The sequence below is a fragment of the Tachysurus vachellii genome, chromosome 14 (assembly GCF_030014155.1).
Source record: "Tachysurus vachellii isolate PV-2020 chromosome 14, HZAU_Pvac_v1, whole genome shotgun sequence".
Taxonomy (NCBI): Eukaryota; Metazoa; Chordata; class Actinopteri; order Siluriformes; family Bagridae; genus Tachysurus; species Tachysurus vachellii.
Genome location: NC_083473.1, coordinates 21,001,684 through 21,027,699, shown reverse-complemented (window position 1 = coordinate 21,027,699; position 26,016 = coordinate 21,001,684). Strand labels below are relative to the sequence as shown.

The 26,016-nt window shown below is 39.2% G+C and overlaps 1 protein-coding gene across 2 annotated transcripts; it reads right to left on the bottom strand.

Moving 5' to 3' along the window:
* Positions 1 to 238: 238 nt before the first annotated feature.
* kcnc1b (potassium voltage-gated channel, Shaw-related subfamily, member 1b) lies at positions 239 to 20,563 on the bottom strand. Of its 2 annotated transcripts, none has more exons than XM_060886319.1 (4): positions 19,165 to 20,563; positions 7,670 to 8,603; positions 5,497 to 5,670; positions 239 to 1,569 (listed from the first exon to the last, which is right to left on the bottom strand). In XM_060886319.1, exons 1-4 carry the CDS (start codon positions 19,747 to 19,749, stop codon positions 1,460 to 1,462), a joined length of 1,803 nt encoding a protein of 600 aa, XP_060742302.1. In that variant the 5' UTR covers positions 19,750 to 20,563; the 3' UTR covers positions 239 to 1,459. The 2 variants fall into 2 exon arrangements, with proteins under 2 accessions (XP_060742302.1, XP_060742301.1); XM_060886318.1 differs by lacking the exon at positions 239 to 1,569 and adding an exon at positions 3,415 to 3,735 and having other exon boundaries at positions 19,165 to 20,556.
* Between the last annotated feature and the right edge of the window lie 5,453 nt (positions 20,564 to 26,016).

The window sequence follows — 26,016 nt, the reverse complement described above, 5'->3', positions numbered from 1 at the left end:
GTTTTTCATTTAATTTTGTGCAATAAAAAATTTTCTAATTATTTCCTGAATTTATTGTATTGTATATTGCCTATTTAATAATAACTGCACCCTTAATAAATACAAACTACAAATTTTTTTGTCTGACATTTTTTTTTTTACGTCTAAGGAACACAAGACACAACTCAAAACGCTTTATTAATATTTTTATTACTGTTTATTTTTTTATTTTTTTTCCATTGTAATTTTTTTTTCCTCAGGAAAAAGACACAAATTTGCTTCAACAAATCAAACCATCAATGAAAACAACATCTTGTGTTTTGAATCACTAATCACACTACGCAGTATGTCGACCAAACATTAGCACTCTGAAACATTTTTAGCACTGACACGTACATGTGCTCTCGTGGTGTTGGGGTGTACAAACAGTCCAGCATATTGTTACAGTGTGACGTCGACATCGCCAAAGTGATGGCAGTGCTGGCAGTGTTTCAGGTTGGTCCCAAAGAACTGGGCTTACTGTACATTTCCACAAATATGAAAAATAAATATTGGACTAAACCTAAGACACAGTATTATTTTCTTTCGGTTAAAAACCCTGTATGTTTCTGACATTGCTACAGATAAACCAGTGTACCAGAATCACATCTTCGTTTGTTGTGCTGAAAAAGTCTAAAAGTCATTTTTAGAGATAGAACAATCCAGACACAATACAGCTGCGTGGATTCACAGGCACTAGACCCCAAAATCCTTCAAGATTTTTATTTATTTATTTATTTATTTTTAAAGCAGCTTAGGTGACATAATAAGGAACTTTTCATTTGTTCAGAATGTGAAGTTTGGTCCTCTGGTTTTGTCAGCCAAATTCGTTTATTCGCTAAGCTTCAATGCAGCTGTACAAGCCTAGGTTTCCAACTCGTATCTATTCTAGATAAAGAAACAGGTGAACAGGTGCAAACAGTGCAAATGCGTTTACGATATAATCGATATGCTGGTACGAAAACAAAAGTGTTTTGCAGCTTTATTATTTTTTTCCCCTACGTAAGCATGACTTCAGACTACGTGACTAATCACTTAAAAATGTACCGGAGCAACATTACACAACATTGAAACACAGCAAAAATAAATAAATAAATGCAACCCAAACGTTGGGTAGTCAAAAAAAAAAACAAGCCACATTTTTGATGCAACAGCACACAAAAGCACTATATACGACACCAACATACACACACACACACATACACACACACACACACGTGTAACACAAAACAATAGGCACTTCACACTTCAATACAACCGCACAATAATTAGTCACGGAACAGAGGTACATACAGCTGAACGACAACAGTTTCTCTGAGCTACTGTGCTACATCTATGCTGAGTTCTGTCTGTCACTCAGAAATAATGCTGATCACTCGTCCAACGACATCCACACTCACTTTTCATCCGCATGCGTACAGACACACACGCTACAGCACTATCAGGTGGGAGAGGTGGCTTTATGGTTGACACACATAGTGGTTGGCACACCATGGTTCATAACACACACTGACTCTGTTGGTTGTCTGCTTCGGCTCACTCGCTTGGCTTCTAAAAACACATAAAGAAGAGAAAACAACAACAACAAACAACAAGGAAAAATCATATTAATACACCAAACGAGCACAACGGAAAAAAAAGAAGACAGATGGAGGGAAAGGGGGAGCGAAGCATGCGAGCAGGGAAACGGACTCGAGTGTAAATGCCAAACGCTTTGCCAAAGACTCATGGGAAATGTCGGGAGTTTTTCCACCATGCACTGCAAACATGCTTCGGCAAAAAAGCAGCATTTACCACACCGGTGAAGTACACAGACATATATTATGATAAGTAGGTGGAGTCCGTTTGAACATGCTGCGTGATCTGAACATTTAGACGGGACATTGGAACAACAGTAGTTTCTCACATGCTCAGGAGTCATGCTAGTGTGTGAAGCAGGGCAAAGTCTTCACCGCTCCTGCTTTCTCTCCCTTGTTACACCCCCGAAAATAGGTCACATCCTCTTTGACCTTGTTGACCTCGTTTGGGGTCCAATCACACATCTCTCGCACCACCATTACAACTACAGCTCTCCAGAATTTAGGACATTACACCACCAGCTAGGAACAATTCGATGAAAGAAAAGAGGTGAAAGGTCAAAGAGAAGCCATTGTAATAGAGGTGCAGAGCTTGTTGCCAGGCAACGAGAGCGATGTGTATGTGTGTCCTGTCAAATAAAAACAGAGTCCAAACATGGATTCAATACAAAATTTATTTCATGCAATGTTTTTATTTACAGTGTCATTCGCATAGGGTAGATATTATTTTGCATAAAAGTGCATGCATTTACCTTTCCCCAAATAACTCCAAAAGTACATTTATATATAGTTTTTTTTGTTTTGTTTGTTTGTTTTGTTTGTTTTTGCGAAGTGCACATATTCTTACATAGTACATTCTTATAATTGACTTGCTACAGAGAACAATAAATTACTCCAAATACCACAGTATGTAACTGAATTTCTGAAAAAATATATGCCGAACTTAAAAAATGTATTTTAATTTCAATAGCTGGACTGGAGTAAAGTGGAATAAGTCTGTTTTTACTTTTCTTTTAAATTATCAAAGTTAAAGTGCATTATTTCACTATTTGCATTTTTTTTGTCATTTTTTTTTCTTCAAGAAGAAAAACTGGATGGTCAAAGAGACCACTGCTACTATAAGAAATATGGCATGTGCTCAAACGCACACAAGCTCACGGTTTGGGGAAAGGCAAAAAAAAAAATAAATAAATAAAAAATTTATGTTGGCAAAGGAAACGTCCTGATTGCTACATGTCATTTCTATCATCTTAAATGATCACATTCTGTATATGCATTCCATTTTTCGTCAAAGAAGCTCTGGATGTTCAATGTCAAACAAAATATTGTCCTCACATGATTTCATTAGACTTACATTTGTTTTCTCAGTTTCCCATGCAAGGCATGCAATGCAAATGAGTTTTCTTCAGTCATAGATTTATGTTGGTGGTTTATGTTGTGCATCACTAAAGTCATGATTGTTTAGTGTTACTAACTGCTTTAATTCCATGGCTGTTTTTTTTAATGCTTTATGAAACACTATATGAAACCGCTATTGTCTTTTCTTTACTTTTCTTTTTCCAAAATGGTGTCCGATAGCACCTGATGAAAAACCACAGCTTTATGAACAGTAAAAAGAGGGGAAAGTGAAGTTGGGGGAAGAAGGGATGCTGAGATAGAGAAAGGGAAAGCATGATAGTGTAGGGGAAAGAGATAAGACACGGTGAGTGAATAGAAAAGAAAAGAAAGAGACGACTATGGAATACAATATGGAATATTACGCTGTCAGTAGATGTTTTCGATGAGAAAACCAATGAGTGATGACAAAGACAGAAGAAGAAGAAGAAGAAGAAGTAGAAGAAAGGAAGGAAGGAAGGAATAGAGGAAGAGGTAAAAGAAGAAAATGATGATGTGAATGTTGGGAAAGAGATACTGAAGAACTGAAGGCTGATGACAGACGGATGGTACACAGTGTGGGCGGGCGTCTCAGCGCAGCGCTGCAGAGCGGAGCCTCTGATTGGTTAGTTTGCTTGTCCATGCTACAGGATGGATGGGATGGGGGAGTGGGCCTGCTGCATGAGACAGGGCGGGCTGCAGGGGAGGGCCGACACTGAGGCCACGCCTCCAGACATGCTGCTATGGCTCCATGGCTTTTCATAACCTTCATTTGAAGAGAGAAAGGGCTTTCAGTACACCAAAGTGCAAAGTGTGTGTGTGTGTGTGTGTTCATGGGCATATTTATGACTAAGAACACATTTAAGCAACTGGGGTGCATTAGTGTGTTAGACCCGTCATGTAGTTATATTCATGGTGAGCCAGTTGACAGTGACCATTCACCAAGTCAACCGCGTCATCCTCCATGCGTGTTATGCATTATGCATTAGACTGTCTACTGCATGCACGGGGTGGTATCACAGTGCTAATCATAACAACACAGCTTTAAAGAGACACCAAAGAACACAGCCAGACACATCAGCTTGATGAAACTACATGCCAACTTATCAGGCTATTAAAGTTCAGCAGGAAAATTCATAGCAAACTAGTTCTCTTGAGTGTGTGTGTGTGTGTGTGTGTGTGTGTGTGTGTGTGTGTGACATTTTAAATGAGCATTTAATTAAAAATCACAGGTGTGAACAGCCATGGGCTATTGTGTGGATTACTCTGGAATGTTCAAGCGTCTGTCTGCTCCAATTCGATCCTAACATCAGAGCTGACTGTGTTTCACAGTGAAAACAATCTCACCTTGGCATCAAATGAGGTGCGATATAATTGCAGTCATCCTGCTCAAGCAACAGGAAGCCGTCTGAGTCAGCTTTCGGTCACATCTTTGGAGTGATGTGATTCTCCAGAATGAAATAACACACTTATAACTGAAACATTACACCACCTTACCTTTGAGTATTGCTGGTTTGGTTGTGCCAGGAGATCGTTTCTATTATCTTAAAGGCTAAGAGCTAAGCTCACCATCATATTACAGGGTTTAAGTGACACAAATCCAATGTTTTGCCTAAATGCCAGGCTTTGAAAAAAAAAAAAACAACCTATTCCTGATTCGATATAAGCCTGGGATCCCATCATTTGCGTATTCCTGACTTGTGCCCAGCGTTCCGGGAACTGGCTCTGAACTCACAGCAGCGCTAATCAGGATAAAGCGGCAACACGGGATGAACGAATGAATGAAATATTTAAGCTGCTTTCTCCAATCATGTCCAAGTTCTACGTGGTCATGAAATCAGAATAAGAACTTACAGACAAGTTAAACATCTAAGCTGAAAGACTGGATTTGAGCAAAACATCGGAAATGAGTGACGAGCCTGTAATGTGGCTATAATGTAAATGTAGCCTTAGAGCCTCGCACTGGCTGTGTTCTTGTCACGTGACCACATGCCTCATACCCCATGCTGGACCTCTCTGAGGTTCACCATCTCCAATCCTGCCTGGCATAGTAAATCTACATGCACGACTAATTACCAGGCAAGAACATCTACTAAAAGGTCCCTATAATTTCATTTGAATTTATTTAAATATATTTTTTAAAGTCATTTGTATGTCTTTAAAATATTAACAAGCAGTTTTTAACTGATTTTGAATCTTATTGACATTGAGGACCTGAATCTCCACTCGAGGAAGGAGATAATATATTTAAAATATCAACCCTAGTAGTACAAAAATTGTTAATTGTAAATTGTGTCGTGTCTTTTCCATGTCAAAACATATTAGGTCAGAGAAGAGAAAAGTGCCAATAGAATATATTCTTTCTGTCGAGCCGAGGCATAGACTGCATTGTGATTCTTGCTGGTTAATCTACAGTATCTGCAGTGAAAAAGCTGTCTTGATTGACAGCTGCTCAGTTTCACATTAAGCACCTTGTGCGCTCTTACTAATCTAGGCACGGATAACATGGACTGGCCGGGTTACGTACCCTTCCTGACTCTTGCCCCTATGTGATTGCCCCGATCTGCGGAGGTGAGCAGGAAACAGGGTCTCTCACGGTCTACAGGGCTGAAAACCTCCTCAGGTGATACAGCCTGGTCGATGTGGGGACAGTCTTCATTGGCCAGGGCCGCTTTAGACGGCTCTCCGTTCACTTTGAAATCTGCAATTACAAAAAAGGACAGAAAGGACACTACCGGGGCGGACATGGACATCTTTCACTGCACTAACGGCATTCGCTATGAGTTACAGACAACATCAACAGAATTAGAAGCTAAATGTCAAATGTTTGAGACTCTTAATGCCGAGAGTCTGTGCTTTAATACTGTATTTGTCGTGTTATTATTTTAAACCCAATCTGGTACAGAACCTACAGTGGGGTCCAAATGTCTGAGACCTCAATGAAAAATATCATATAACGGTTCATGATTGAAACATTTCTGCTATACGCAATACGTATCACGATACATACAGATTACAAATAGCTTGCAAAACAGGATTTATTTAACGTCCACAAAAATATATTTTGTAGAATATATTTGTAGAAAATATATTTTTTCCTAATTGTAGAATTGTAGAATTGCCTATTTGTAGAAAATATAATTTTTCCTAGTAACAAAAATAAAATCATTTTCATTAAAATAAAAGTATTTCATATTTAGTTTATCAAGTCAGTTTGTAATAATTTGTAAAAAAAAAAAAAAAAATGTAATGAATTTTTTTTTTTCTCATAAATTTTTTTCAAAAATCCACAGATATCTGATCAGATGTCTCAGATTAGCAAATTGCCTCAAAATAATTTATCAAGATATTGATGCCATATCAGAATATCACTACGGTGGCCGAGAAGTGCAAAACAAATTAACAAATCCGAAAACACATTAACAAATACCAAAACAAATTAACAAATCCCAAAACACATTAACAAATCCGAAAACACATTAACAAATCCGAAAACACATTAACAAATCCTAAAACAAATTAACAAATCCCAAAACAAATGAACAAATCCGAAAACAAATTAACAAATACGAAAACACAAAAACAAATCCGAAAACAAATTAACAAATCCCAAAACACTAACAAATCCGAAAACAAATTAACAAATCCGAAAACAAATTAACAAATCCGAAAACACAATAACAAATCCAAAAACACATTAACAAATCCAAAAACAAATTAACAAATCCAAAAACACATTAACAAATCCGAAAACAAATTAACAAATCTAAAAACAAATTAACAAATCCGAAAACACATTAACAAGTCAGACAACCCGGAAGAGGTTGGTATAGTTTGTGAATGGAAACTTACCATCATCGGACGAGACACCTTTCATTCACCTGTATATCTTTAATGACAGTTGTCTTGTCCAATGATCGGTAAGTTTCCATTCACAAACTATACCTACCTCTTCCGGGGTTGTCTGAATCGGTGCACGAAACAAATTAACAAATCAGAAAACACATTAACAAATCAGAAAACAAATTAACAAATCAGAAAACACATTAACAAATCAGAAAACACAACGACATTTCAGACAACCCGGAAGCTGTTGGTATAGTTTGTGATTGGACAAGACACCTGTCACTCAAGGTATACATGAAGTTCAACAGTCTGCCGCAGGGAAAAGTTGGAATGGATGGATGGAATGGATTACTGTGGATTAATTCTGTTATTTTCTTATATTTAAACGGAGAACTTTACACATTACACATAAGATTCCATACCTGTATATCTGTATATCTGTATATCTATCTCCAATGATCGGTAAGTTTCCATTCAAAAACGATACACTACCGTTTCTGGGTTGTCTGACTTGTCGTTGTGTTTTCAGATTTGTTAATGTGTTTTCGGATTTGTTAATGTGTTTTCGGATTTGTTAATGTGTTTTCGGATTTGTTAATGTGTTTTCGGATTTGTTAATGTGTTTTGCACTTCTCGGCCACCATATATCACCCAGTCCTGGTCAAGACACAAATACAGCTGTTGTTGGTGTAATAAATCATCCTAAATAATTCTGAAGGATGAATAATATCCTAATGTGCCAAAAATGTACGCACAATGTTATCACATTAGTTCCATTATAATGAAACAGTTGTTTAAGACAGTAAAGTATTCACTGGTTTGTTGTGAATCAGGTATATTGTTGGATGTCCTACCTTGGTATCTAATCTCAGAGACTTCTTCCTGGGCCAGAGGGCAGGTATCACTGTGAGTGCTGGGTCTTGGTGAGTTAATGGCTGACTTACAGTAGTTGGGGGACCCCAACTGAGGTGCCCTTGGGATATGCTTGCTCTTTTTTTTTGGTAGTTTTTGTTTAGCCATTGCCAAAGAATAATACATGCCGAAGTTGTTGACAATCACAGGTACAGGCATGGCAATGGTAAGCACACCAGCCAGAGCACAAAGTGCCCCCACTAACATACCCGACGTCGTCTGAGGATACATGTCACCATAGCCAAGCGTCGTCATGGTGACCACAGCCCACCAGAAACCAATGGGGATATTCTTGAAATGTGTGTGATCACTAGCACGGGGATCGTTAGGGTTGGCTCCGATACGTTCCGCATAGTAAATCATGGTGGCAAATATGAGCACACCAAGAGCAAGGAAGATGATGAGGAGGATGAATTCATTGGTACTGGCACGGAGTGTGTGACCCAGCACCCGCAGACCAACAAAGTGCCTCGTCAGTTTGAAGATACGCAGAATCCGGACAAAGCGCACAACACGCAGGAACCCTAGCACGTCTTTTGCGGCTTTGGAGGACAGGCCACTTAGTCCTACTTCCAGGTAGAAAGGCAGGATGGCAACAAAATCAATGATGTTAAGGGCATTCTTGATGAATTTGATTTTGTCGGGACAGCAAGTTATTCGTATTAAAAACTCAAAGGTGAACCAGATCACACAAACCCCCTCGATGTATGTTAGCTGCACCATGGTCTCAGTCTCGGGGTAAATACGCACCACGGTTTCATTGTCCACCATTTCTGTTTCTGTGCGGTTGATGATGGGGTTAAAGGCCTCATGAGTCTCCAGACAAAATGTAGTGATGGAAACCAGGATAAAGAACAGAGATGCAAAAGCCACCCACTGTGTGAAAAAAAAGAGAAAGATAGAAATTAACAAAGGAAGAACGTGTGTGTGTGTGTGTGTTTGAGGGTTTAGTGTTGTGAATGAATAACACTGGAGTCAATTAAACCAAATGAATGATCTAGGACTGATCTAGGGAGTCAGTATAAGCTATAGGTTTTCTTACTCGGGAAGATTCCCAGATATTTCATACATCATTGCCCTCATTGCACTGCACACTCACTTCCCTGCACTGTGCTAATTTTGAACGTTTCAGGTCCTCAAATCCACTTCATAGTCTGCTATCTGCAAAGAAGACAATGGAGCAAAAGGACATAAAGCACCATCATAGCAATACTAATTGTCACTAAACAGCTGCTTCAGCAGAATTTGAAGGAGTTCAGAAGGATAATGTTGCTGCTTCAGTTTCTTTATGAGTCACACAATACTGCCGTGTCAACAGGAGAGTGTCACTTAAGCCGCTCTCCTTCTTCTGCTGCTGCTCAAGCTCAAGGTCACCACTCAAGCTCCAAGGACATTGGAGAAAGTGTTGCCAGCCAGGCTCTCTCTGCTAATTTTATCTGTGAGCTCTTCTCACTAGGGACTGCAGCCTGCCTAAGGCAAGGTCAACAAGGGCACATTGATTCATCCTGAAGGACAGATGATGATCCCTGTGTGGATTTAACCCCTCTTACACTGTAACATGAGAGGAGTTCAGGTTTGGATGGATGTAGCTTTTTGTAGATGACATTGAAGTTGGCAGTGGACAACTGGCCAGAAGCAAGGTGGTTTATGACTAATGAGAACAAAATGCTTTGACCTGAACACAATGAATAATAGATGATGGACGTCTGCAGCAGTCAAAATATCAAAGATGTCATGGCAACAGTTGTTATTATATAGACACAATTACAATTTTTTTAGATTCTATTTTGGTAACGCTCTCAAACTTTAATGAGGAAAACGCATCATCTGTATGTTCGGTCTGCTTGTGGTCATGAAAATAATCGTGAGAATTTGATGGCAACGTGTTAAGCTCATTTAAATGCAGATAACATAAAAATGTCTGATGGATGCCTTCTAGCACTTTTTGATGAATCGCCTTTTGATAAATAGCTATTTATGAAGTCAGCTACTGGTGCTCAAGCATTAAAAAAAGTCTCTGATACGTGGAGGAGCCTTGCTTATTTAATTACTGAGAATATCGTGCAATTAATGTGTCACAATTTGTTCTCAACACGCAAAATGATTCCTTACTCATAATTCCCAGATATTTCATACATCACTTCCTGTGAATCAGAGAGAACAAGTTTTCACCTTATATGTCTTGATTGCTTCATTTAATATCTGAAGTTTTCTGTATCACTTATTTCTATTGATCATTTTAGCCTAATAAACATATCAACAAAAGCATTTCTCTGTGAAGTAGCATGAACTCTAACTCCATCATTGATATCAAGCTTTACTGAAGCTCACCTATACTCCCTTTAGCATTTCCACTGCATTTAGCAGACACCCTTATCCGGATCGACTTACTGTATGTTTTTATCTCATTTTATACAACTGATGGTTAAGGGCCTTGATGCTTAAGGACCTCAAATAAATAATATCAACAATAGCAATAGTAAGTTCTATTTGGTAGTCCAACACTTTAACCACTAAGCTACCAAATTCCTTTGGCTTTAAACTAGTCATGAATATGTTTATGAATAAATAAGTGTTTATTCATTCTTCTTTTGTAATGGATTTATCCTGGTCAGCATCAGGGTGTACCTGGAGCCAAGCCCATGAACGGTGGGTGCGAGACGAGAATACGCCCTGTATTGGATGCCAGACCATCACAGGGTATTACACACTCATTGACACCCAGAGGCGATTTAGTGAAACCAATCCACCTACTGGCACGTATATAGGCGTTAGAATGAAACCGGAGAATATACAGTAGGGGAAGTCCATGTGGACCCACAGAGAACATGAGAAAACAATGCACAGACAGTAACCTGAGCTCAGGGTCGATCCAGAAGAGTTGTGAAGTCGTGACATTAGACCATCCAATACTCTGTATAAGACTCTACTTAAACAAAAGGGACAATGCACTCGGTCAGATTTAAAAGAAAACAGTATGTACAGTGTATGATGTGTAATAGTATTAATAGAAATATTATGTATAAAAATATATCATTTTTATTCCAAATGTGATTTCAATGCTTATACTATTTTAAATTTAAGCAAGGATCTAGTCTGAGGTGACGTAGTGGTTGGGGGTTGGATTCTTACCTCTGCACTGTGTAATGTTGAAGATTGTATGTTGTTCCCTTGCAGGTTTATTCTGGGTACTCTGGTTTTCTCCCTTAAGCCCTATTCGGACGGGATTAGTTTTACGTGGGGACGTGGAGTAATGCAATTTTACCTCAGGACGTCTGTAATATTAATTGGCCAATTCGCACGGGACAAGACATCTCAGTAAGACTAGCAGAAGTGGGAGGGGTAACTCGCTTTACGGACCACAGTAACCTCCTTGTCGTCATGTGCGTATGACGTTGCTTCCTGTTATCATGTGCGCAAACAGACAACATGGCGCCTCCATGCTTGCAAAACGCGCCAAAAACTACTTTTAAACAGGAAATGACGGAATTTTACCGTACATATTTACAGCGGGTCTATTCGGTCGGGATTAGTATTACCTGAGGTCATTTTTCCGGACCTTTTTACAGAAGGTAAAAGTCGCCATAATCTTTACTGACATTACTGTCCGTAATGATTACCGAGATGGCACATTCGGACGGGACTAAAATCACAGAGAAGCTCTGGTAATAATTACTTTACCCCCACGTCCCCACGTAAAACTAATCCCGTCCGAATAGGGCTTTAGACAGGTGTTGTAAGCTGATTGGCATCTCTAACTTGTCTGCAGTAAGGGAATGGGTATAGGAGTGTGTGTGATTTGCCCTGCAAATGGTTGGTACCCTGTCCATTGTGTCCAGTGCTACAGAAAATGAAAAGAAGGATTGAATCTACTAGTTTGAATTATGTAGCATGAGTTTGTTCAATACAAATAATTTTATTGTGATTACATTATGAAATCTCACACAGGTGTTGAATGCTGGATGGAAGAAATGACTGGTACTAATCAATTAGAATAAAACAGTGTGTGGCCCAGTGGGTAATGGTGCTGCCTCACAATGTCAGATCTTAGGCTCGAATTCACTTTAATCCCATGTTCAAATCCTGATGGCTGCACACAAACAAACTGTGTTACTGTAACTCATTTCATTCACATGGAGCCAATGCGCACGTGAATAACTTAACTATTTTTTATTTTTCTAGAGTCAGTCAATTTTAGTAATTTCCAACGAAAGAGAAGGTGTTTGCTATTGGTTTAAATATATGTTAACATTCAATGGATCATCCAAAGGTTGGGTTGCCCTTCAAACATTTACAGAGCCATTCTCCTGAAAGCTGTCCACTATTCTATTTGAAAGTCTTTCCACAGCATATTGTATCCGACTGTCTCACTTTCTCTCCACAGGATCATCATATCTGGGTCATCCAGTACATAATCAAACAGACAAAATCCCCTGAATGTGCTTTTTTTGGTCATTTGTAAGACGGTAGGTGTTTTGTTTCAGCCAGTGAGAAAACACACATACACTCAAACAATTACACACACAGGACCTTTTCATTTATCATTAGGATCACCTTCCTCTGTGCACTGAGCCGGTAAGCCATCATTTGCTTGGAGGCTCGTTGTGGTTCTGTTAGGCGGCGATGTGCTTTCAGCAGTGGAACCGAATAGCCAGAGAGAAAACTGCATTCCATTGTAAAAGGGGAGGAGAGGACAGAACGGGGTGCAAAATCAGGAAGAAATGGGGAGGGGGTGAATGATGAGTGGATGTGTATACTGAAGAAGGTTTCTCATGAAGTGAGGAAGAAAAAAGGAAGAGGAGAAATCTGCTGGGGAAAAGGAACGCACGTCATTGAAAATGTCAAAGCGGGAGGAGTTTGTAAAATTGGAAGAAGAGAACCGTACTATTTTTGGATTTAAATGAAGAAAACTGTACAGTATGAATGAGAAGGGGGGGAAGAGGAAAATTCTGGGGCAGAATTAATAAGAAATGACAGAGGCGAAGAGATTTAAACGAATGAGAAATGGAGAGTGCTGTAGCACAAAGACGAAGGAGGCAAACTCAGGATAATTCACTTCCTCATATCTATGCTGATATCTACAGCTCGGCATAGTAGTCTAACCACGCAGACCATAACAATGCTTTTAATAATTGATTCTGGTAAGAAAAGAGTTTCTTAATCACCATCAGCATAAACAGAGTACAGCATTCAATCACACACAAGTCGAGAAGATATGAGTCTACGAGCCCAATCGTGCGCTGGATATATATTTGATATATTTTTGTTAACTTTTGTGTCCCCCTAAAAATTCTCAGGCATCTGAGAGAGATGTTGTTATGTAAATAGATTAAAGGGTGTGTGTGTGTGTGTGTGTAGTCTCAAAAGCACTTAGTGATCTCGATTTATCTAATATTGCCTTACAATCTCATTAATCACAGTGTGAGACAAGAAATATTTGATCATCCACGTCTGGGTTGCCATGTGATATCTCTCTGTGCTCTTTGCCCTGCTGTGCCACACCACTGACCTCACCAGGTGTTACCATAATGCACTGCGCTCTGATTTACTAAGTACAAAGTACTCTGAATTACTAAGTACAATCGCTGTACAGACGTTTTCCCAAGACGCTCAACTAATGGACTGATGCTTTATTAGAAAACCATCCTGCCTGTGATTCACTTCTGCTACAGACAGACTGACGGTCTGTGTACTGTACGTCGCGTTAATTTTTTTGTTTGTTTCTTTCTTTCAAAATGAAAATGGGAAATTGAGGAAAGGGCTTTTGAATTTATTTTCATTTTGCTTTTTGCACAAAAAAAAAAAACCACAATTTGTATAAATAATACTGTAGTACGTTGAAATACATTTTTAGCATAAAAGAGGACAAAAATGGGATGCTGCTGATTTTTTTCAGCTGCCACTTCGTCCTTCTTTAGTCCTGCTCGTTATTCTTTAAACCATATTATCGCTGCATCTGGCACTAACAGCTAACTTTAATCTAGCAACTAATAACTGATACACATCAAGGTCATTCAAGCAAATAGCACATTATAGGCAAAACCTCTTTCAGACATCTCTTTTACAGTTTATTTCATTTCATAACAAAACTCCACACATAACGTTCACTACAACCGACTGCAGATATTTAAGCCATGTTAAAGCTCTGTTGTGTTGCTGGAAGAAAAATGAGAAATCTGGAAGCTTAAACCAGCTCAGGAGGAGACTTTTCTCAATGGAAACAAAATTCGATTTAGACCAGTATGATAAACCAGGTGTTTTGCTGATATAAAATGCATCTTGATTGAACTGAAATTAAAATGACAAAACAAGGTAATGTGTAATGCTCTCTATATTCTGTTCTTAATTTAATCCAATTGTCCTCATGTTTCTAAAATTCTGCCCTTGTTTTTTTGCCTAATGTGTGTCCTTGTCTATTACAAATATGCACACAGTTCATTCATTCATTCATTCATTTTCTACCGCTTATCCAAACTACCTCGGGTCACGGGGAGCCTGTGCCTATCTCAGGCGTCATCGGGCATCAAGGCAGGATACACCCTGGACGGAGTGCCAACCCATCGCAGGGCACACACACACACTCATTCACTCACGCAATCACACACTACGGACAATTTTTTCCAGAGATAACAATCAACCTACCATGCACTGGGGAGGAAACCGGAGTACCCGGAGGAAACCCCCGAGGCACGGGGAGAACATGCAAACTCCACACACACAAGGCGGAGGCGGGAATTGAACCCCCAACCCTGGAGGTGTGAGGTGAACGTGCTAACCACTAAGCCACCGTGCCCCCTTAAAGCTCACAGGTCTCCTGATCCTTACTAACTAGAGGATGAGGTGAACATCTCGCTAGCTCTGCCAGAGACCAAGGGCCCACAGTTCAGTATAAGAAAAAGGGGTTTATAGAATAGAAGCCTTTATTTTGTCACATAGACATTACAGCACAGTGAAATTCTTTCTTCACGGATATGAAAGTTTTGGAGGTTGGGATCAGAGCACAGGGTCAGTCATGATACAACACACCTGGAGTAACGGTTAAGGGCCTTGCTCAAGGGCCCAACAGTTGCAGCTTGGCAGTGCTAGGGCTTCAACCCAGATCCTCCATTCAACAACCCTGAGGATTAACGCTAATTTTAACACGAAACAGTGTTATAGAAACATATTGGGGCGTATTGGTATTAAACCATTTATTTATTACATATTGTGCCTTAATGAAAAAATACAGATTAAGCAAAATGTTGGCCCAGTTGTGAATTTGAGAAGTAACACATTTAGAGCAAAAATATAGCAGATTCAGCACATTTCAAGTCCTTGATTTAGTGTTTAATTCACACCAGAGATAAAACCTTTCTGTAATCTCTTAAGAGTTTTATGGCTTACTATTGATGTGCTTTCTAAATAAATCTAAATATGCACTCCATGGCCAAAAGTATGTTAACACTTCATGTTAACATCCTATTACAATACCATGTGCCCTATATTAATATGGAGGTGGTCCCCTGCACCTTTACTGTTACAGTATAATAACCCCCATTCTTCTGGGGAGCATTCCACTAGATTTTAGAAAGGGGCTGTATGGATTTGTGTTCATTCAGCCACAAGTGTTTGGACACTGATTTTGGGTGAAGAGGTCTGGTGCACTATTGGGCATTGTTCCACTTCATGCCAAATGTAGTTCCATTGGAGGGAAACTGTAATGTTACAGTATACAAAGCCATTCTATACAATCATGTGATTATAGCTTTGTGGCAATGTTCTGGAGAAGAAGCACATATGCTTGTGATGGTGTGTCTACATACTGAACATGTGCGCAATTGGCAAATTGCAGCCAAAATAGAACCAAATTATAATGATGAGTAAGCCTTACATGCATCAGCTTAACTTGTATTTGTTAAGCGATGTATGAATAATAAAGGATAGATCTTTGGCCGATGCTGTGCTGTTATTGTTTACTCCCTCACACACATACGCACACACACACACACACACACACTCCAGCAAGACAGGCTAATGAATGACATGTGGGAGGATAATGACTGAGAAAGCGAGTCTGGACAAGCCTACACTCAGGGCCACAGTTCAATCAACCATCTTCTCAACACACACATTCACAGCCAGCTGGCTTCTACACATGCATCCCAAATCATTAATGCATCTATCTCTATCCTCAGAATCTACAATAAACCACCTATAAAAAAAATGTGAAGAAATTCCTAAAACAAAAGAAATAAAATACCTAGAATTCTCATTTACTGTCACAGAAGAGTATCTGTATGTACAGTTCTGTCGTGTTTCACCGTATCTCTCTTTTCCACCATTCAATCAGAAACCATGAAGCATTAATAAAAACCTTCTTCAAATCCTTGGACATTACAACAACACATTCAATTCTTGGCCATTTTGTTTGCCATGATGATGATTATTATTTTGAACTAATCATATTTTAGCATAGGGGCACGGTGGCTTAGTGGTTAGCACGTTCGCCTCACACCTCCAGGGTTGAGGGTTCGATTCCCGCCTCCGCCTTATGTGTGTGGAGTTTGCATGTTCACTTATGCAGTTACTTCATTAGCCAATCGTAGCAGGGCAATGCAGAAAATCATGCAGATACACGTCACATCTTCAGTTAATGTTCAGATCAAGCGACGAATGTGATCTCAGTGACTTCAGCTGTCGATGGTACAAGGTTTGAGTATTTTAGAAACTGCTGCCCTCTTGGGATTTTCATATTCTTTTGAGTTTAAGAAAAACATCCAGTGAGCAGGTAGAAATGACTTATTAATGAGAAAGATAAGAGGAGCCATTAACCATCTTCTAATGGCTAGCAGGAAAATGCACCATGTCGCATAGCAAAAGTCGCTTCAAACTGGTTCTGTGAACATGCCAGTGATTTGGGTGTGTTTCAGTGCTTTCGACAATCACCAGCTCTGAATTAAGTGGACCATCTCTGGGAGGTGGTTCAAGTGGAAACTTGCTGCATGAATGTTTAGCTGGCACATCTATAGCAATTACATAAAGCAGTCACGTGTAACATAGACCACAATCTCAAAAAGAATGCTTCCAAAAGGTTGTTTGATGTCCTTTGATTCTTAATATTAACAACATGGCCAAAGGTATGTGGACACCTCACCACTGAACATCCCATTACAATCCCATGGCCATTAATATGGAGGTGGTCCCCTGCACCTTTGCTGTTAGAATAACCTCTGTTCTTCTGGGAAGGATTCCAGTGTAGAAATTACGTGATGCAGTCGGGTGTAACATAGACCACAATCTCTAAAAGAATGTTTCCAACAGCTTATGGAATCATTGTCTAAAAGAACTGAGGTTGTTCTTAAGATAAAGGTCAGTCCTACCTCGTATTACTGTGATATTGTATTTGAATAGAGCAGCAAGGTGTAACATTGCTGGATGAAAGCTCCAGAGTCCTCAGTTCGATCCTGAGCTCGGGTTCCTCTCTGTCTGGAGTTTTGCATTTTCTCCCTGTGTCCTTGTGGACTTCTTCTAGGTTCTCTGGTTTCCTTCCAACTCCCGAAAACATACAGGCACATTGACTATACAAAAATTGCCCCTAGGATGGACTGCGTTACTAAGAGGTTACTGAATATGAACGAATGAACAAATAAATGAATGAATGTACTTAGATAGTAGAGCTAAGCTCTGCCTGAGACAGAAGAGATTTAAGTGGATTCAGGACAGCACCAGTCAGCTGTGGAGCCTTGAAGGGCACTCCTGAAATCATTTTTTTTCCTGCCCTGATCTCCTGATTGCCCAAATGAGGCTCACGCCTCACCAGAGACATCCCTCAGAGGCTTCCATACTTTAAGTAGAGATAAAAAGATACATTGATGGTGATTGCAGCAAGTAATTGAGTTGTCAAGTGGTAATGTAATTAAGATCTACAGTTTGATGGAGAGAGACTAAAAATAACTCACACACAATTGAATTGGCTCAAGAAAAACACACCCAGTCCAGTTCCTTCATGCTGAGAAAAGACCATAAAGCATTAACCCACATGCATGCAGCGTGCTCAACGCAAGGTCTAAAACGATCCATAAATAAAATCAGCAACAAGAAATATCAAGTTTCCGAACCCGTGTGCTTTTGATAGCACCCACAGCTTAACTGTTCTATAGTTCACTTTCATTAAAACATCTCTTATAAGTGCACAACACTGTGTAGTGAACAGGGCTATCTTCTAATAAGTCAGAATACAGGACGTGAGAATAAACTAAGTGAGAATAATTATTGATGCATTCTCACTTTGCTGACAATGATGTAGTAGTAATCACATTTTGTTTTGACATGATTTCTAGACCTAAGAAACTTCATGAGCATACTAGTGATTGTTTTAGATGGGGTAGTTCATCATTCTTGGCAATGGGATCAGCAGATCCTGCAGCTTTCAGCCACGGCAGACACACAGTCCAGCCTGATACACAGCAGTGGAGCAGGACAATCCTGGTCACAGCCAAATTAATTAAACATTTCCTTCCAGAAGCTTAGCATCACTGCTATCATTCAAGAGCAGATACAAGGTGCTTATGGCAAAGTTTCTTCTATGTAATACTCTTACACCTCTCCATCTTTCTGTCAAGGCATCCTTTCGTTCTTATGCACTTGGCTTCATGATTTGCAAGGCGTTTAACTCTTTCACAGAGCCTGCTTATTTTGGGCCTGGAAACCTGCCATCTTGTGTCATTCCTGTGCCAGACCTTCAGGTCAGTAAACCTATTTCAACTGACCTGCTTTAACCTAACTGCCAAAACTTGTGTGAAAGCTGTGATCACATTCAGACCTACTTAGAAGCTTACTGACCACATGGTGAGAATGCTGCTGGGATAATAGCAATAAGAGTGGTTGGATATGAGCCAGTCTCATCTTTTGGTTTGTGTGAGTGTGTGTGTGTGTGTGTGTGTGTGTGTGTTTCTCCATGGGTGGAGTTTGTAGCTTTTTGTACATCAAAGTAAATGCACAGCACTAATTGACAAGACAGAACTCACAATTGTAGATATAAGTAGGACTTTTGCAGTTCTTACACATACAACAGGAAAGCTGAACTGATTACCAGAAAGCAAAAAGAGCACAGGATATAGTCAAAATAATTTTATCTCAACAAGAAGATTACGGATAGATAAACATTCATTGTTGATTTATCGCTGTTGTGTTTTTATGTGTGCATTATCTAGCCTATGTTTTTCAATTTACTAGACAGAAGAGGGTGAAATGTTGTTTTCCTCTTCAAGGTCATTCGGTGGGCTACTGAATGGCGGGAGCGCTAGAAGTTGCCTAAGCAACAGCATTAATGATCTTGTGATGAACAGATGCTCTCCATGATTGCTCATTTTTAGTTCTCAGACAATATGAGACAAACAGAGGAGTTATATTCTCGCAATAAAACAACATTAATGAGCAAGCTTTAAGCTGCACTCACCCGCGCGTATTTGGAGGAATAGGGGTCCTCGAAGAGCGCCCACATCCTCCTCTGCCATCGGTTCCAGCGGCCTGAGCGGCTTTCGGGAGAGTCTCCGTGCGCTAGGCGTCGCGTCATTTCCGCTCCTTCGTCCCCTTCGGCGGGCGCCTCGTGCGTGCCGCCTTCTGCCTCCGTTTCATCGTGTGCGCCACCGGCTTCGAGCAACGCGGCGCCGCCGAAACTAACCAGCGCCTCCTCGGCCTCGCGGTGCTGCCGGTAGGTCATCCAGCAGCACGGCTCCACGTCGGTTTCGTCGATGCCCCAGAAGGCAAGCTCCTCTTCGTAGAGCGGACCGCACACATCCGCCGGGCAGTGCAGCTTGCCCGTGCGGTAGTAGTTTAGGATGTGCGCGAAGACACCCGGGTGCCGATCGAAGAAAAACTCACCGACCGTCGCGTCGTAGTCGAAGTGACTTGCGGCGTCGGGTTCAGCGAGCCACGAGAGGCGCGTGCCGGGGAGCGTGCGTAGCGTGCCGCGGTACGTCTGGTGCTTGATGCCGCCCACGTTGATCACAATACGGTCCTTCTCGTCGCCGTGGTGGCCCATCGCGACGCCCTGGGCATTATCTGCCACCTACCTCGGGCATGGCTACCGGGACATAGGGGTGGGAGTGAGAAGAATGCCAACAGGCCAGCGCCGCGCGTACTTATGCAAAACACGCATCTACAGAGCCGAAAACGTTCCGAAAACAAAACACGAATCTTATAAATAGCGCAACACCTGTGAGGGTATGGTGATGGTGCCAGTCTCGTCTTTAGAGCGCGAATACAGAGGGGTGAATTCTCACCGTTAAAGAGGACAATGAAGCAATGCAAACGCAAACCTCAACTGAGCTCTAGAGTAACGTGTAGTCAGTAACGAGCGGATTGAGTGTGAAGAGCGCGTTAATTGGAGACGCCGTGCATCACGTCTTGGCTCTCCGTGTCATTCGGCGCAAGGTGACTGTGGCAGAGCTGCCGTCGCGCCTTCATCATTCCGCCGTACTTCTAATACAGGTGTCCTGTTTTCTCAGCGTCCGCCTAATAATAATAATAATAATAATAATAATAATAATGATGATGATGATGATGATGATGATGATGATGATTATGATGATGATGATGAAGAACTGCTCCTGAACTTCGGCTTGTATGCAATGTGATGAAAAAATTTAAATAAGATGTTAAATCAGTGCGTTCACGCGTTGACAACGCACAGCCCGACGCGCCTTCAGCCTCCCGCAGCAGGTCGAGCGCCGCAAGTCACGTGATCGCTAGAACTACGTTAGGAATCGAGGCAAGAACAGATGAAGATTAGTCTGACGGAGACGTTTTTATCCTTCGTTCATTAAAAGCACCAGCGCATCTCTTTGTAATGCGCGCGCTCGTAGACTGTAGAGTCGAGAGCTCATACCCCGTGTGTGTGTGTGTGTGTGTGTGTGTGTGTGTGTGTGTGTGTGTGTGTTTTATATCTTGACCAAATTAATGCCCCCACAAGGTTAACAGTGTCATTACTATCCTCGTGGGAACATTTAATTTGGTAAATTTTAATCTGTTTTTTTTTTTAACAAGTTGGCACTGTTTATTTAAGAATCTTGAGCTTGAATTGCACTCTTTAGTAAGACACATAGTTATAGTTACACCATTATCTTCCTTCTAGTTTCCACTGCTGAGAGCAGGCTGTTGTCATCACTTTACAATATCTAAAACGGAATAATAGAAGAATGACTACGTTTTTGATAGATGCAACATTTTTTAGCAGACCAGATCATGTTGATGTACAGTTCTGCTCTGAAATATATATTAAATGTTTGTATAAATTAATTACTAACTTTTACTTAGAATGAAATGCTCCAGACCTTCCAAAGGAAACAAAATTATGTGCAGCAGCAGCCACTACTAATACATATAGCAGGTCTTGTTTTTTTTTCTACATTCTACAATCTACATTCTTTGGATCTACATCCATTAATTGGCTTTTCTAGGTGCTGTAACAAGCAAACATAGGCAGTTCACCACTGGGTGTCATTACTACATATACAAATACATTTCTGCAGGCCTATAATTGATGATGACCCTGGCAGCACAAATATGACCAACTAGTAGCTTCTTATTACCTCTAGTGGATCCAAAAGATTTAGGGAATACAAGCTCACTGGTTAAAAGAAAAAACAAAACAAAAACAAAATTAATGCCCCCACAAGGTTAACAGTGTCATTACTATCCTTGTGGGAACATTTAATTTGGTAAATTTTAATCTGTTTTTTTTTTTTTTTAAAGTTGGCACCATTTATTTAAGAATCTACTGTAAGATTACACATGTCATAAATAAGCTGGTATTAATAATGCCAGTGTAAGGTCCTTTCAAGTGTTGTGACCCACTGATTCTATTTCTCTGGTTCTCGTTATTCATGTAAGAAGCAAACTGTGTGTTCTTGTGTTCTGCACCACAGACCTACTCTTTCTCTGTCATCAGTCCCTGATCTCACTAATGCTTTATTGGCTGATTGAACACAAATCCCACAGCCACACTCCAAAATCCAAAAGCCTTCCTAGAAGAGTGGAGCATATTATAACTGCAAAGAGGGAACAATGCATTAAGGAGGTTTTTAAAAAAAAAACAACAACAACAAAAAAACACATATGAGTGTGATGGTCAGATATCCACAAACTTTATAGCAGTATATTGTTAAATAGAGCCTTGGTCTCAATGTTGCTGTCCGTGGTACTGATCTTGAATTGCACTCTTTAGTAAGACACATAGTTATAGTTACGTCATTATCCTCCTTCTAGTTTCCACTGCTGAGAGCAAGCTGTTGTCATCACCTTACAATGTCTAAACCGGAGGAAACGGAGGGATAATAGAAGAATGACTACGTTTTTGATTGATGCAACATTTTTTAGCAGACCAGATTATGTTGATGTACAGTTCTGCTCTGAAATATATATTAAATGTTTGTATAAATGAATTACTAACTTTTACTTATAATGAAATGCTCCAGACCTTCCAAAGGAAACAAAATTATGTGCAGCAGCAGCCACTACTAATACGTATAGCAGGTCTTGTTTTTTTCTACATTCTACAATCTACATTCTCTTCATTATTCCATTAATTGGCTTTTCTAGGTGCTGTAACAAGCAAACATAGGCAGTTCCATTTTCTCAGACAATGCGTGGAATAATAGTCACCACTGGGTGTCATTACTACATAATACATTTCTGCAGGCCTATAATTGATGATGACCCTGGCAGCACAAACATGACCCACTAGTTGCTTCTAATTACCTCTAGTAAGTGAATCCAAAAGATTTAGGGAATTCAAGCTCACTGGTTAAAAGAAAGAAAAAAAAAGTTATCATTTGAAATAAATCTCTAAACAAGAAGAAATCTGTAAGCAAATATCTATTATCAATCTTCTGTAATAATTGCACCATAATTCTCACCCTCTTTCCTCTTAGCAGAATGATCACAAATTCCCACAGCCATGCTCCAAAATTTAGGGGAAAGCCTTCCTAGAAAAGTTGAGTATAATACACTAAAAAAATGGAAATCTTTGGCACCCAGTTTTTATGATTTCTGCATTGATACTGTTTTATTGACAGAACTGTTTCTACAGAAACAGTTCTGTCATTAAAACAGTATACATTAAAAAATATTTCCAACCAGAAATAAATGCTATAGAAAAATGTTTGTATGCTAATAAAAAAAAAAGGTAAGGTAACATATTACATAAAAGTGTTTTCCTGCAAAAACAAGTAAGTTTGACAGAAGAGCTGAGTCAGATTCTCCTAAATACTCAGCTGAGTCAAATTCTCCTAAATACTACTGATTCATGTTTAAAGACAAAGGATGTAATGCCAAATAGTGACTTTGTTTAGTTTAATGTTGTTAACTGCTATTTAAATATTTTTTTTATTTAATTGCATTACATTAATGCCATATTCACAACTACAATATTTTTGAAGGTATCTTTAAGTAAATGCATTACTGCATTTCTTGGCATAACTTATCCAATATCAAATATATTATGATCAATATCATAACTTATCCAATTCCCAGATAACGACAGAGTTATTCTTATGTTTTGTAAATGTTTTCGGTAATTTTTTTAAAAAGTAGTCGTAATGTCAATGACAACAACAATCATCTATTCTCACAGATGTTCGAAAACATTAAATCTAACAATAAACTGTTGGATTAAATCAAACATTGCAATCATTCCCACTTTGCTGTGGTATAAGCAGAAACACTAAAAGCACAATTAACCTGAATAGAAGCATTTATATATGGAATACATTTGGAGGGTAAATGTTGAAGCAAACTAATTATAAACTACAGTGTTACCTGTTTGCTTAGTAAACAACAAGCTCCTAAAAACTCTGACAGTGTTGTCATTTGTAATCAGACCTGGATAGAAACAACCACAGTGTTGAATATGGCATGTATCCATGATGCCCAAACTCATACCGGAAAAAATTAACTTTTCAACTTATTCCTTTAAGCTTAAATTTATTGCTCTTCTTAAACAAAGGACTTTCTTGAACTATATTCTTGATTTTACAGTTTTACAGTTTTAAGGAGTGTCATTGTATGAAGGATTTTACATTAAATATTACATCTAATGTCATGCCTTCTCTGTACTGCTGTTAATGGTTGCTATTAAAGCTTAGTCTCTATCTTTCTACATAGAGTCATGCTTGAAAGTTTGTTAAACCAATGCACAAATGGAAATCTTTTGTATTGTTAACCATAAAGCACAAGCCTCTACAAACCTATATGTGGTGCAAAAAGTGTCCCCTGAAAAGAAAAAAAAAAAAAAAAAGTTTTTATAGAGACCACCTAGATGAGTCCTGGGAGGTTGGGCTCATGTGTGGCTTCCTTCCTATCTTCCTACTGTCCAGAATGGTGGTCAATTGAGTGTACTTGTCTGGGCCAATTAGAAACCACTTAAGAAATCTGCTTACAAGTAATTATTTTTTTGGCTTTCAATGTTTTTTTTTTTGCAAGCACATTGGTTTGCAAAATAATTACAGACTGATACAACATGTGTTTGTTATTAATAATCCAGATGAATCCAGTGTCTTTTAAGGTGGCTGAATACTTTTGCAAGACTCTGTATCTCTATAATAATAAAGAAAAGTTAAGACTACTTTGAGGTTTTCACAAAGCTTTGGGCATGACTTTCATCACACCACTATGGTGCAGTGATTTATTGCTAAAGATGAAACGTGGCAGTGCTTCAGCTTTAGCACTCTCCACATTTAGAACAGACATTCTGCAATTGATGGAAGGAACAAATGTCAACTGTCCCTTTAGTCTAAAGTTCACATCGGTGCATGACTATGAATGGTGATTAGAAGAAACATAGAGCCTCAAACATGCTGAAACTGTTTACTCCAGATGAGGCGGATTAGTCGCACCACAATCTGTCAGTCTGTGTATATCACACGTCACTAGAGGTGCACCAAACTCCCATTGATTCTCAACTCTCAGACTGATCCCTCAGGGTGCAAGAAAGGTAAGGAACAAAGACTGTTCTCTGTTCTGACACCTAGCTGGTGGATTGATGCTCCCCTAGATGTCAGTGACTAGATGAGTCACTGGCAGTATTTAAACACCAACCAGACCTACCTTTTCTTAAAATACTTAAAATCTAGTATCAGGATGACTTCAAAGCATTAATGATTTTATATATATATATATATATATATATATATATATATATATATATATATATATATATATATAGTGCACATAGAAGCATACATGTATATATACACACACATATATATATATATATATATGTGTGTGTGTGTGTGTGTGTGTGTGTGTGTGTGTGTGTGTATGTATATATGTATATATGTGTGTGTGTATATATATATATATATATATATATATATATATATATATATATATATATATATATATATATACGTATATATACGTATATATGTATATACGTATATATACGTAGGTCATAGTCTACATATAAATGTGTGTGTATATATATATATATATATCAGATATAACTTAACACATAATGTTTTATGTACTGGTGAATGTTTAAGGACATCGTGAGAGTGGACGCTAACAAATACATGGGTGTTCATCTGAACAGCAAACTGGACTGGACAGAAAACACTGAGGCAATCTACAAGAAAGGGCAGAGCAAACTCTTTCTGCTGAGGAGACTAAGGTCTTTTGGAGTGCAGGGAGAGCTACTGAAGACCTTTTTAGGCTCTGTTGTGGCCTCAGCCATATTCTATGGTGTGGTCTGCTGGTGCAGCAGCATCTCTACTGCAGAAAGGAAGAGAGAAGCTGATCAGGAAGGCCAGCTCAGTCCTGGGGATTCCTCTGGACACTGTACAGGAAGTGGGAGAAAGGAGGATGGTAGCAAAACAATCATCATTGCTGGAGAACGACTCTCACCCCCTGTATGAAATGGTTTCAGGTCTGAGCAGGTCCTTCAGTGACAGACTGTCACATCCTAAGTGTCTGAAGGAGTGACACAGACGGTCTTTTCTCCCTGCTTCTATTAGACTGTACAATCAAAGCTGCTCCCAGTGAACCAGTCACCATAATTACACACTGTTATTACTGTTTAACTGCAATAATAAACAATAACAAATTATTTTAAACATGTGCAATAACAGAAATTTTGAAAAATGTGCAATATTACCAATGTTCAATATACATCTTTTTTATATTTTTTGTTTTGTACATACTGGTTATTATATTATGTCTCTATTCTTTTTATATATTTGCATTTTATTACTCTTGGCTGCTGTAACAGTGAAATTTCCCCATTGTGGGACGAATAAAGGTTTATCTTATC

Excerpts from the sequence above, each read along its gene's own strand:
- kcnc1b (XM_060886318.1), bottom strand. The coding sequence starts at position 19,749 with ATGGGCCACCACGGCGACGAGAAGGACCGTATTGTGATCAACGTGGGC. Across the intron at positions 8,604-19,164 it reads ATTCCTCCAAATACGCGCGG|TGGGTGGCTTTTGCATCTCT; the intron begins GTGAGTGCAGCT and ends TTTTTCACACAG. Across the intron at positions 3,736-5,496 it reads AGGGGCAAGAGTCAGGAAGG|GTTATGAAAAGCCATGGAGC; the intron begins GTACGTAACCCG and ends CTTCAAATGAAG.